The sequence below is a fragment of the Pteropus alecto genome, unplaced genomic scaffold, assembly GCF_000325575.1.
Source record: "Pteropus alecto unplaced genomic scaffold, ASM32557v1 scaffold338, whole genome shotgun sequence".
In the NCBI taxonomy this organism is placed as follows: Eukaryota; Metazoa; Chordata; class Mammalia; order Chiroptera; family Pteropodidae; genus Pteropus; species Pteropus alecto.
Genome location: NW_006441995.1, coordinates 4008127 through 4022345, shown reverse-complemented (window position 1 = coordinate 4022345; position 14219 = coordinate 4008127). Strand labels below are relative to the sequence as shown.

The window sequence follows — 14219 nt, the reverse complement described above, 5'->3', positions numbered from 1 at the left end:
ATATATACAAAATAAACTTTCCTAATTGTCTGGAATCAGACCTTTTGTTTAAAAGCTTTAAATTCAATTCTCCCAGTTTTTAAGAATGTAAAAGTTAAGCTCTACAAGATCACACAAAGTTTCCAGAATATGATATACTTACCACAAATTGCCCTTCAATGTAAGGAGGATCTATTCTTACTAGTTCAGAAAAATTCAGATATTTTAAAAATGTTTTTACACTGATCGAAATTGAAATGACGTTGTGGAACCAGAAGGGAAATCTGTACAGAGAACTTTTCTGTCATTTTTTTCAAGTTGAAGATACCCATATTTTACTTAAAAAGTACAAAATAAAGTTCTAGAGTCATTGAAAAATAGTATAGTATGTTTTGAGGCTGATTAGTACAGAATAATGAGGCTGCTGTTTTCCCCACGAGATTCAGAGTCACACAAAGTACAAGACTTAAAATGTCTTTCCTCAGCCAGGATCAGCATTGTATTAGGAAAGGAGGCATCTGAAAAATCAAAGGAAAAGGCTTACAGAAATGACCAATTCAGCTGGTGAAAGTCCATTCCTGACTGCCCTCTCCCCTCCTCCAGGACTCTCCAGCTAACATGTTTTCCCATAGCTACATCCCCCATCTCAGGGACTCTCCAACTCATATCTATTGATTCATAGCTTGCTATCTCTGTAGCCTTGTAGGAATAACAAGACTGTGTAAAACTGCTTGTTATGTTACAATCAGGGCTCCGCCTTTGGATAGGAATCCACTGACCCGGTGCCAGCATCAATAAGTGCTACTTTCTGCTTATAGCCTCAGTGTCCTGTCTCTCCAAGAATCCTATAAGTGTTGATAACGTCAAGGTCGCAGGTTCTACAAGGCAAAATGACCTGTAAATAAATAAGACCAGTGGTCTGGAAATTCCTCCCTCTTGCAGTCCCCACGTGAAACCTCAGACAGAGGAATCACACACCCCTTACATGGATACTGCAGAGGTATATAAGCTGCACTAAATCTAATCAAGGGGAGCTCGTGCATGGTGTTGTTAACCCCACACACTTTGCAAGCCAATAAATTCTCCTTCTTCTAACAAAGTTATGAGCGTGTCCTTTCCTCCGTCAAGTGTCACTTCCTGAAACAATATGACTAATGTTAGACAAAGTCGTCAATGTTGTTTTCCATTTCACCTGCCCTCCGGGAGGGCAAAAGTGGAAAAGCAGACATAATTGTTAATGTTAGCTTTGCCACATTCTTTAAGCTATACAACAGCTGTTATATGCTGTATTAGGTCTAGTAATGGGACTTTAGTTCTAACGCCTGAATTTCCCCTTTCCAAAATTTTTAAATGTGTTGAAAATACAAAACAGTACTAATTTCTCCTTATGTAATTAGATAGTCTAACTTGGTATTCTGTTCCCTTATTGATTTTGATTAAAATCATAATAGTCTTAGGGGGAAAAAGTTCACTTAAAAGAATACTATGAAAGGGCAAGTGCCTTCACTCACACATTTTTTTTTTCAATGGTGAGATTTTTTTTTAAATTACATTTTTATTTTTCAGTTACAGTTGGCATACAATATATTAGTTTCTGGTGTACAACATAGTGGTAAAATATCTATATAACTAAAAAAGTGATCACCCCACTAAACCTAGTGCCCCTCTGACACCATCATAGTTACTACAATGTTATTGGCTATAAGCTTTATGCTCCAACACACTTTCAACTGGACCATGATTGGTCACTGCCATGATTGGTGTACTTGCTAAGGAAGCTAAGGTCTCATTTAATTACCTTGTTTGCCTTACTTTGGTTCAAAACTAACGGCTAAATTCCCAGGACTTGGTCAGCCCTTAAAAAGTTTATTGAGTTTCCACTTGGTCCTTCCACACTATGTGCATAGATGGTCCAATCACACTTGGCTCATGCCCTCAAGGAACTGGTCAAAAGATAAGCCTTTGAGAGAATGTATGTGTCATGTCAATCCGCCACTGCAACTTGAATAAACTTAGAATGATGCCTCACACATTTATTGTTTATAATGGGGCCAGAAGCTTTACAAGAATTATCTCATGTAAAGCTTATGACAGTTCTGAGTATTATAGACAATCCTCATTTGAAGGGGGCAAAAAACCCACTTAGGCTTAGGAAAGTTAGGAGACTTGTCTAAGGTCAAACAGATACACACCTGTATATTTGCATCTACTGAGTAATCTCTGGGTTTTCTGGAACTCCAGTATCAGAAAGAGCCTGAAAAATGCAGACTTGGATGATGCAGAAGAAGGGGAAGTGTGCGATCATCAGGTACCAGATTCTTGACCAGAGACAGTCTTGACCAGATCTGCCTGATCACATCTCACGGCAAATGGCTCTTGGCAGGTTCTCAGAGCAAACTATGCTAAACCAACCAGGACCAGGTGTGGGGAGAGGGGACTGAGAAATGGAAGAAATGAGAATGCTGTCCAAGCAGCGAAAAAGAAGTAGAGGGCCTCGAGAGGATACCATATCCCTTTGTAGTCCACACGCGTGCCAGGCACTGCCTTGGAAAAGCTACGAGCTCTGCAACAGACCATCCTGAGTCTGCAGAGAGCTAGGCCAAAACTTACCCCTGACTTTGGGGAAAGAAAACACTGCGCTCCCTCAAAGCTAAAGGGCTGATCACAGGGCAACGATGCCACGTGTTCGCCAACGACGCTACCTGGAACTCTCCAGACTTGGAAAAAGACCCAGCCGGGGCTCCTCCTAGCTTCAGGGAGGGCCAAGGACGTCACGGACGAGCGGTGGAGCCTCCGGCGCGTCCCCGCGCACCTTTCTTCCCCTCCCTCCCCGGAGACGCGAGGGCGACCTGACTGCACTGCACAACACACTCGCTCGCGTCCCCCGCCAACGGCCGAGACATGGCGGCTCTCAGACGCCTCTCCTCCTGGCGACGGCTCTGCGCCTCCGCCCGCGGCCCCAGAGGCCCCTGCACTAAGGTAGCCCTTCCTGGCTCGCTCGTGTCGCCTGGCATCTGCGCTTTGCGAGCAGCCTCCCAGGGTGGGGCCCTGGCGGGGGACGGGACAGGACGGGTCACAGCAGCAGGGGTTCGCTGCGCACCCGCACCGCGGATCGCATCTCCGGGCAGGGGCCCCTCTGGAGGCCCAGAACCCGGGGCAGAGCTAGCCACGTCTCGGCGCCACTTCACCGCCAAGGGGGCGGATGCTGGGCACGGCGGGGGCGGAATGCTGCGCCCCGCTTTGTCCTCCCCCTCTGTGGCCCCAAGGGTGCTTGGCGGTGGGAAAGAACCTGGATCCGAGCGCTTGCCTTAGGCGTCTTTCCTGCCTAGCGAAGTCGGTCTGGGTCTGGCGATGCCTCGCGCGCAGTCTTCGGCCACCGACGTCCCTCCTCCCGCGGCCCCTCGGAGAATCCGGGTTAGAAGATTTCCTTTGACGAAACAGTTTGAAAACCTTGTCCCACCTTTACTGCCAACTCTCCACCGAGCGTTATCCCGAAACATTCTCGCCGCGATTGTTGGTTGATGTGTGTTTTTTGCCCCATGCTCTGTCCCCGTCTGGAAGCCCACGCTCAGGTGGCGGTTCCTGTCCGGAGTCCTCAGAGGCGAGTATTGGACGAGAGCGCTAGGTCCAGGAGGGTGGCTTACCTCCGCTACCTTATTACAGCTGGAGTCTCTTTCTTGGAAGGGAAAACGAAAAGTGGTGTTTTTAATTTAGTAGCGTGTTGACTAATAATTCCCAGCTTGAAAGCCTTTCTTGCACACAGTGCTTACTCACAGAGAACTGCCCTGCCCCGTAGCTCTTCTATCTTTCCCATATCCAATATCTGAGAGCTGTAAGTGCAGAGGGGTCAGTAAGCCCCTTAGGTAAATGCTGAGGGATGATTCGGCACTGGAACATTTTACTCCTAAATGCCTCTTAGGAAACATTTTAATCATTGCACGGATGAATGAAATGAGTTCCCCTGCCACTTTCCTGATTCAGGCTTTCACATGAGAGTTATGACATCTGTTTCAAAAGCTTTGCTCTTCCTTCCTCATCAAAGGATGAAGCTGAAACTCTTTAATGTGGTCTTTAAGGCCTTGTACAACCTGCTTTGGCCTCCACCTGCAGCTTGATCTTCATGGGCCTCTCTCCATGGGACCTGATCTCGAATGTCCCTGTACACACTGAGCCTTTCACCCCTCTACACCTTTACTCATGCAGCTCCCCCTTTGTGGATTCCCCATCCTAGTAATTTAGCTTTTGGAGAACTCTTCAAGCTTTCTGATGCACCAGGCAGAATGCATGACCTCTTCATCTGTGCTGCTTTAGAGTGCTGGGCATTGCACTGATATTGAAATAGAACGTGTATGTACCCTCAGGAACAAAGTATACCACCACTTTAAAGGACTGTCTAGTGTCAGTAACTCCCCGTGTTCGCCTTGCGGTTTATTCCTTTCATAATGCGTAATTGGTAGTGTTTAAGATGAACATTCCACTTTTGGTAGACACTGGTCCAGTGCTGAACAGCCAAGGGGAAGCAGAGTTTGCCACTCCAGCATATGCCTTTTTGGGATATTAATTATTTTAAGCGGGTTATTTTCTAGAAGGGACTCAGGAAAAACCTTGACCTTTCCCGCTAACTGCCTAAATTCTTTTAACCCGGATTCTCCGAGGACCTGCTCGAGGAAAGAAAAACCTTGACCTTTCCTGCTAACTGCCTAAAATCTTCTAACCCGGATTCTCCGAGGACCTGCTCGAGGAAGGGAGCTAGTGTTATAGATGACTATACTTTAATATGAATTACTGTGTGATAGTCAAGAGCCTGGCAAGGCCAGTTTGATCAACGCCATCTCAGAGCTCCATTGGTAGCAAGGGCCCAGCAAACGTTCATTTACCAAACATCCACTTTTCTATCTCTGTGTGAATTGCCTTCTTGCCCTTTGAAGTCCCCAGCCACAACAACCACCACCTACCACCACCTCTTGCTCTTTAACTCAAGGTGACATGTAAGCCTCAACTGTCCGATTTTTCCTTAGACCCTGTGTTCTTATGGGACCCACATATGTACATAATAAATTTGGTCATTTTCTCCTGTTATTCTGTCTCATGTTAATTTGATTATTAGACCAGCCAGAACTTAGAACTCTCTTCCTCTACAGCTAAAGCATTTCAACACCTCCTCTTGGTAGTAAAGCATACTCCTCCTTGCAAGTCTGTAAGTGTGTGTATCCACCTTCATGTTACTGAATTTTCCTTCTAATGTGGTTTTCGTCACTTCTCTCCATATGGCCTCTCCTCTCACTTCTGTTTATCAAACTTTGATACTAAAGTGGGGGAGTGTCAATCTTCCTGTGCCCTAATTTATTTAAATGTAAGGTGACAAGGTAATATCACCTGGGTATACACTTCCATATCATTAAGATAAAATTTATTTTAAAATAAAAAAGCAGTATGCTTTGATGGTTTCACTGAAAGATCTTCAAAATGAAGTGCATTTTCATTAAGTTCTAGAGTGTTGAATGATAGGAAAAAGAAATTTAGGTGCAAGAAATAATGGTAGAAGTAGTTAGAAAGGAAAGAGATTTTGGATTAGAAAGTCATGAGATAAAATTTAGATTCAACAGCAGAATCAGGCCTTAGAGGTTAAGTGCAAGGATCTGAAGTAGAGGACAAAAGATATTTGTAGACAAAGTTTAACTTACCTTACGAAGAAGATTTTAAAAAGGAGAAATTGGGTAAATAGAAAAAAATTTGCACTGTAAGAATTATGATTATATCTTACACTTTAGTACTGAATCATTATTATTTCACTTCCCCTGGCCCAACAGTAATAGCAGAAACTAATGGCAATAATAAAACAGAAATTTGCAGAAGATAGGGGAGTGGAAAAACAAAATACATTATGTGAAAATAAAGGAAGATCTTGGTGAAAAAAAATTATTTCCAGAATAAATAGATGTTGAAGCTGTGCAATTCATTACTCTTCATTCTTTTTGGTAACCTCTACAAACTTGAAAGTTGTTTGTATATTTAGCAGATGGTGCTTGAGTCTTTTCATACCATCGTTTTAGTATTTAAAATATATTAGAAGGTAGAAGCCAATTTATGAGCAATTTAGAGCTCATAACTTTGAATTCAGTTAACTAAGGGAAAAAAGTTGATAGATATTATTAGGGACACACTCCCCCACGTCCCGCCAAATCTCAGAAGGTGTTGGTAGTACATATCCCATGACTCCCACAGGCAGAGTGTAGCCCATTATTGCACACTATTGGTTTCTCAATCAATAGATATCAAATATGACTATAACAAATATGTAATAAATGTCAGCAAATATTGTTAACTGAATGTATGAAAAATGAAAAAAAAAAAACCAACGTTGAGTGTCCATAAATTCTGTATTATCTTGAGCTCTTCTCACATTCCCTAGAAACATGAGTCACTTTTTAAACTTTTAGTTACCTGAGTCTTTTCTAAAATACTTCTGAGCTACTATTTTGGAGATGTGAGGCAAGTGTCTCAGTAATTTTTGACTGTCCAGACACCAAATGTCAGCTTAAAGAAAGGAGTGAGATTCTTGCCAAGTCTGTGCTATGTACTTTTGTTCCACCTCATGAACCAGAAAAGCCTCTCTGCATCCATAGGTGAAATGACTTTTCTTCTGACTTCCTCTCAGTGGGACTTGTGTTTCTCAGTGCATGGATGAGTAGTTCAGGGCGACCTCACTCCCTAGATTTCTTAGCTGTAGACGAATCCTTTCATTTTCTTCTTCCTCCCGCCAAGGCCCTGATTCTTTACCATTAACTGCAGATAATGATTAGTCATTTAAAAATGTTTTTTAATGTTTTAGGGTTGTGTTTCCTACTTTTCAACCAGCATGCGTCGCCATGCCACATTTTATACAGATCCAGTGGAAGCTGTAAAAGACATCCCTGATGGAGCCAAGATCTTGTTTGGTGGTGAGTCATAGTAGAGTTTCCCTTTGTAGGGAACACCATTATGTTTTTAGCAAAGCAGGGAAATCACAGTAGTAAAGCTATGTAGATTAGACATGCCAATTATTTTATTACTTTTTTATTATTTATTCATTATTTTATTTATTTATTACACAGTATATTATCTTTTATTAGTGTCCCCTTCCTGAAAATTTAGCAAGGTTTAGCACTTTATATTTTTAATTGTTTTTTCTTCCTTTTGTGTTTCTTTTTTCATTGTTTTGAAAAGTTGAAACTTCAAATGGTGATGTCTTATTAGTGGCTTTAAAAAAATTCCTAGATTTTTGGGAATGCCATTCAACTTAAAATGTTCGCATTGATCTGATTGGCCCATGCCTAGTCACTCCTTTCTTTGATCCTTATTTTATGAGTTAGAGAGCACATAGCATCTATCTGCTATTGAGTCTCCCAAGTTCTGTTGCTTGTTTTTATTTGGAATGTCTTTTAGAACCACTGTCTCATACTCATTAAACTTGCTCCCTGATTCTTATAAATTTTTTGGGGTTTCTAGGCCTTGGTCACAGGAATCAAGTCTTATTTTGCAGGCTGCATTTCCTTCCTTTATCCTTCCTTTCTTCAACTGATCAGTCATTGAGTGTCCATTTTAAACTCAATACTATTTGAGAATTTGTGGAAAATGTAAAGATATGACAGTTATTGGCCTAAGCTTCCAATTCTGCAAAATATACTCACTAATATAAAACAAACATGCTTGAAAAACTGACTGTACTCCTGTCTAAGGGTTAAATTATAAAGCGAAGCAGTAATGAATGAGTAGTTAAGTGTAAGAAGAGCAATGTGTAGCCATATTAATACATTGCAGTCGGCTTTATGCTTATGAATCAAGGATTTGACAGTGACATCTGTTGCTATATATTGCTGTAAAACTTTCAGATACAGCTATGACCATTTATTGAATTGCTGAGATATATCTGTGCATTTTATTTAGTAGGTGTAATAATGTGCTTGTATATTTTATTTTTTATTAAAAGAATAACATACACTTTTCCCTGAAGGAACATTACTCTCTTCACAATTTGTTTATTTTTTTGGCTTATTATAGGTTTTGGGTTATGTGGAATTCCAGAGAACCTTATAGGAGCTTTACTAAAGACTGGAGCGAAAGGGCTAACTGCAGTCAGCAACAATACAGGGTAAGTGCATTTTTAAAACAATTGGTTTGAAAGCAATGACACTTCTCCATAATATTTAACCAAAGTCTATCAATGAAATGAAAAAATTTCCCATTTACAAATGAGCAGTATGCTCGTGCATCAAAAGATTGTGTTTAACAAGCTCAAGGATGATAGTTATATTTACTCAAATATTTTTGGTACCATCCTTCATAAGTAAAGGAGCTTGCATAATTTAATATCTTAATTTGATGTGCTTATATTTTTCTAAACTTCAAATACATTGTTAAAGTTAAAATATATATATATTTTAAATTGAATCCTGCATTTTAAAATTTAGAGATGTTCCTTTATGTTGTATGTTATTACAGATCATTATTTATAAAGAAAGGTGGACATCAATTTAAAATCTGTTTCAAGTCCTTTCTTTTGGTTATGCTGTCACTCTAGATGACATATAAGGAATACCATTAATCATTAAAAATGTTGCTAGTCTTGGTTGAAGGGGGGGGATATGCAGCCAGTACTTAAGATAGTAGAATCACATATCAAAAAGGTCAACAATAAGCCATAACATTTTAATAATGAATGGCATGCACATTAAGATATATTTAGTTGTGAAGGAGAAAGCTATTTTTATACAAAATGATAAATCATTAGCTTTCTTTCAATGATGAAAGACTTTAAAGATCTTAATGTTTTTTTTAAAAATTAACTAAATTGGCAGTTTAGCCTATTATAAATGCAACTTAGAATAAATAGCACGGATTATTGAGGAACAAAATGATTCTACATTTGTGCTCATTTTTCCTTTGCTGAGTTTATTTTTGCTATTATTTTCATCGAGAAGGCTCTCTCACTTCTTCTCTGCATATCTATATCTTTCCCATCTTTCGGAATTGGACTCAAATTACATATCCTCAAAGAAACCTCATCCAAGTATAGAACGTTTTAGCCTTCATTGATCTTGCAGCTTTCTGATTTCCTTTGAAGACTTTTAGCTTTTCTTTGTATGCTGAATTGTATTTATTCTCTATGATATATATTACAGGCCACTCCTGTTACTTTTATAGTAGTTTTCTGTTTCCTACTGTGGTTAGCCCATGAGTCTCAGAGCCACTGAATGCTAGAGCTGGATGGGATTGTAGAGATTACCTATTCCAATTTCTTCATTTAAAAGAGGAAACGTCTATAAATGGAGAAGTAGTTTATTCATGGTCACTTGATCTTTCTTAAATATGTCTAGTGCCCTTTGAGCTGACTTTATATTTATTAAAAATACTTTCGATTATCAGTACTTTGTTGGATTTTCAAGATAGCTCAGTGTTTACAAGGGATGGTGTAGATCAATATACATTCTTTATGAAGAGTAGGTACCGATGACCTATTTCATTGAACACTAAGAAGGCACTTTGCACACCCAATTTGGCTGTTGATTCCCTTAATTGGTGGTGGTGGGGGGTTAAATCCTAGAGGTCTACAGGAGCGAGGGAGTTAAATCCTAGAGGTCTGCAGGAGCGAGGGCATTTGAGTCAGATAGATGAGGAAGACTTAGCGTTGCTTCATTGGAAAACCAATGACATGGTTTGAATTGTTGGGTAAATGGAGAGAGCTTGGAATTAGAAGTCATAATTGTCTTCTTCTTTAGAAAAAAGGTTATTTGTAATGGAAAGATCTGCCTGAATTAGAAGTCTTTACAAAGCTCAGGACAGATGATTGTTTTTGTTTTGTATGTTCATTTTTAATAATCAGTAAGACCTGTTGCCATGAGGTACTGCTTACTTTGGTATAGAGTAGTAACCATTAGTCTTGGTAAGATAAACCCTCCTCCCTTAAGATCACTCAGATGAATCAATACTTTGATATGGATTGATTAGGAAGGTAGGAAAAATTCAGACTGTACCTTTCATTGATTTTTGGAAGACTTTAACCTATGAATTACAGACCCGTGTAAACCAAAAGTTTCACAACAAACTGTATATCAACCAATAGGGCCAAGGAAAGACTAGGTGTGTCATATTTGTCATGTCCATTTCTTCCTGACAAGATTATTTTAGACTGCGGTTCTTAAAGGTGGGGATTTAGAGAACTCCAAAGGCAGCCCCACTTACTTGTGGAAGACTAGTAAATGCTATCTGGTAATATATATGTACCTGTGCTTGTGATTACAATACTATTTCTTGTATATAGTACTGTTCTAATCAGTTATATGAATTCTTTGAGGGCCCAATGAGCAGTTTCTCACTCTAAATAAAATTTTTGTTTCTGCACCAATAATTTTGAATCAGGAGATAAGGGTAAGCGGCTCTTTTGCTGTGCTCTGTTTCTTCTTTGTTGAGGTGGCTGCATCTCTGAAGGGCTCTGAAGATCTCAATAGAGAGATCTAGGCCACTTTGGCTGATTATAAGCATTCCCCCCAAGATTTGGTTATTTTGTCTGGGAAGGGCTAACTGCTTCCTGGGATGTGCGCTTGTACGTCTTCACTCAGCTCATAGAAGATTTCACTTGTCACATATAACTGTCATAATTAACCTTATATCTAAATATGGCATTTTCTTTTCTTTTAATGCTCTTGATATTATCAGAGGAAATATAAATCATGTGACTGAGATTTAAGTATGTCTACTATGACAGTAAAGAAGAAATAGAATTTGGTAAATAGTTGTAACTTAATTTTTATTAGAGTTTCATTTTGGCAAGAATAGCCAATTAGATTTCAGAAAATGAAAAACCAGATTCAGAAAATGAAAAATATTTGCAGAACATTTGATATCCTTCATGGAATATGTTTTGCTTTACATTAATGTGTCTCTTTATTGAATTCTTGGATTTAGACTTCTTTAACCACTAAAGCATTTGAAACCTGAGTTTGTTGTGCTGCAGGAAAAAGGTTAAATCTCTCTTTAGGAATGTTAGAAAAATGTTAGCTACTAATGGCAAGCAAGATAATCGCTTTGAAAGTTCATCAGAATTATTTTTAATATCAAAGACCTGCTAGATGCTTTAATATACATATTTCTCTGTTAGAATTGGTAAGTTCCTCATTTGCAAAAGATCACATATGCTGCACGGGCCTTGCCTTTTTCATTTTTGTATCATTGGTGTCTAATAGGCAAGAAAGACACTCTTATTAGTTATCTAACAGCATTTTTCGAGGCATAAACACTGTGTACCTCGTCAGGTAATAGCCTGGGCTGAACATCTTATGCATTACTTGATTGGCATGCCAGGTTCTAGTCCAGAAACAAAGTAAAGAAAAAACAAAATACACATGATTTCCAAAGCCAAGATGAACAGAAACAGAGAAGTTATCTCTAAACAGAGCTAAGTTCAACTGTGTAATGGGGTGAAAAGCCAAACGGAGATCCATGAAAAAGTGGTTAGAAATATTCCCAGGGCAATAAATGAAGCCTCTGTTTCTGGGAGTTACTCTGGACTTTATCATTGCATTTCTATCTTCCAAAAAACTTCAGATATTTAATACTTCAGAAAGCAAATAGATTGTATCTATCTTTGTGGATTATTTTATTGTTATGAAACAAAGTAAAGAAAAAACAAAATACACATGATTTCCAAAGCCAAGATGAACAGAAACAGAGAAGTTATCTCTAAACAGAGCTAAGTTCAACTGTGTAATGGGGTGAAAAGCCAAACGGAGATCCATGAAAAAGTGGTTAGAAATATTCCCAGGGCAATAAATGAAGCCTCTGTTTCTGGGAGTTACTCTGGACTTTATCATTGCATTTCTATCTTCCAAAAAACTTCAGATATTTAATACTTCAGAAAGCAAATAGATTGTATCTATCTTTGTGGATTATTTTATTGTTATGAAACAAAGTAAAGAAAAAACAAAATACACATGATTTCCAAAGCCAAGATGAACAGAAACAGAGAAGTTATCTCTAAACAGAGCTAAGTTCAACTGTGTAATGGGGTGAAAAGCCAAACGGAGATCCATGAAAAAGTGGTTAGAAATATTCCCAGGGCAATAAATGAAGCCTCTGTTTCTGGGAGTTACTCTGGACTTTATCATTGCATTTCTATCTTCCAAAAAACTTCAGATATTTAATACTTCAGAAAGCAAATAGATTGTATCTATCTTTGTGGATTATTTTATTGTTATGAAACAAAGTAAAGAAAAAACAAAATACACATGATTTCCAAAGCCAAGATGAACAGAAACAGAGAAGTTATCTCTAAACAGAGCTAAGTTCAACTGTGTAATGGGGTGAAAAGCCAAACGGAGATCCATGAAAAAGTGGTTAGAAATATTCCCAGGGCAATAAATGAAGCCTCTGTTTCTGGGAGTTACTCTGGACTTTATCATTGCATTTCTATCTTCCAAAAAACTTCAGATATTTAATACTTCAGAAAGCAAATAGATTGTATCTATCTTTGTGGATTATTTTATTGTTATGAAACAAAGTAAAGAAAAAACAAAATACACATGATTTCCAAAGCCAAGATGAACAGAAACAGAGAAGTTATCTCTAAACAGAGCTAAGTTCAACTGTGTAATGGGGTGAAAAGCCAAACGGAGATCCATGAAAAAGTGGTTAGAAATATTCCCAGGGCAATAAATGAAGCCTCTGTTTCTGGGAGTTACTCTGGACTTTATCATTGCATTTCTATCTTCCAAAAAACTTCAGATATTTAATACTTCAGAAAGCAAATAGATTGTATCTATCTTTGTGGATTATTTTATTGTTATGACTTAATTTAGACAGAGATCTAGAGGATATCAATGGGTAATTGAGGTTTACCCAAGGGATTCTTTAAAGGAATGGTCAAGACTGAGGGAAAGCAACAGAGTATTGAAGAACTCTGAAGTTAGTGACAAAGGACCACCAGCCCTAGGCCTGATGGAATGAGGGGAGGGAACTGATAGGATCTGGAAGAAAGCTTTATACAGAGGACTACCCAGTGTGCTGCAGCTTGCCAGGGTGAGAGCCAGGGGAATACAGATCCTGTCATTATTCTCCTCTTACCTCCTGATCCTCCTGATGGTGCCTCCCATTGGCTGAACCCAGTTGGGAGCAGCTGAACCCAGTCAGAAACCAGAGGGCGAGGGAGCCCTGTGATTCAGTCCATGGAGGTCAGTCAACCCAGGCATAGGGCGGGTTGGAGGTTGCAGAATGGATCCCGAGGGGCAAATAGAAAATATCAGCATGAGGACTTGGTGATTTTCATTTTATTAGAGAGGAGCCAGTGAGGAAGAAGAAAGTGAAATTGAGCAGTAAATTCATTTGACAAATGGTCAACAAATGCTTATTCCGTGCTCCCTGTGTGTTGCATGTGCTTCCAGGTTCTTGGGGTACAACAGTGAACGAAATGGGCCAGGTTCCCTGCCTTGCCTTCCCGTGGGGAGATGCAGACAATAAGTAGTAAACATAACAGATAAATAAAATTTCCAATGTGTTAGATGGTTATAGCACTACGGAAAAAAGAAAAAGAGCAAGGAGGAGTGGGAATGTGAAGGTGGAGAGGCAGGCTTCAACCTGTGAGATCAACAGATTTCCCATAGCCTTCAGGACGAAATCGTAATTTCTTGGTATGGCTATCAGGGTAGATCACAGCCTGGCCTGCCTTCTGCCTTTCCTGACTTGATTTTGCTTTCAGTCCATATTCCAGTCACACTTAACTTACTGAGCCCATTCACACCATTTTGTACACTGCAAAGCTACCTGTCTGTCACTTTCCCTCATCACTTCCGCATCTCTACTCTACTCTCAAAGACTTTTTTTTCTTATAAGTCTGTCGAAGTGTCACCTTCTGTAAGTCTTTTCTGGCCTCTTTCTCCTCTCTAACTCTTGGGTTCTCGGTCTTCAGTGTTCTCATCCCACTTCGTGCAGACTCCTCTTAGCATCTCTCTCTCTAATTCTGTTGTAATTATAGATTTTGTGTATTTTTGTTCCTTGATAATCTCAGAGCTGCTCATGGCCGAGGACCTGCCATGCCAGCTCTAGGGTAGAGTAATAACTTAGTTAATGATTATTGGATGAATGAACCATATAGATGACACAGCTTCATAGGGGAGAAGCCATCGGGCACTAAAGGAATTTTAGGGAGAGATCATAAATGAAGCCTCTGTTTCTGGGAGTTACTCTGGACTTTATCATTGCATTTCTAT

At 39.3% G+C, this 14219-nt stretch overlaps 1 protein-coding gene across 1 annotated transcript in view; it reads left to right on the top strand.

Annotated features, from left to right (window-relative positions):
* Positions 1 to 2717: 2717 nt before the first annotated feature.
* Positions 2718 to 14219, top strand: part of OXCT1 (3-oxoacid CoA-transferase 1) — a 115327-nt gene continuing 103825 nt past the window's right edge. The window contains exons 1-3 of the mRNA XM_006919514.3: positions 2718 to 2958; positions 6812 to 6920; positions 8020 to 8110. Of these exons, the coding sequence (XP_006919576.1) occupies positions 2881 to 2958; positions 6812 to 6920; positions 8020 to 8110 (278 nt within the window). The 5' untranslated portion in view covers positions 2718 to 2880. The remainder of the gene's footprint in view (positions 2959 to 6811; positions 6921 to 8019; positions 8111 to 14219) is intronic.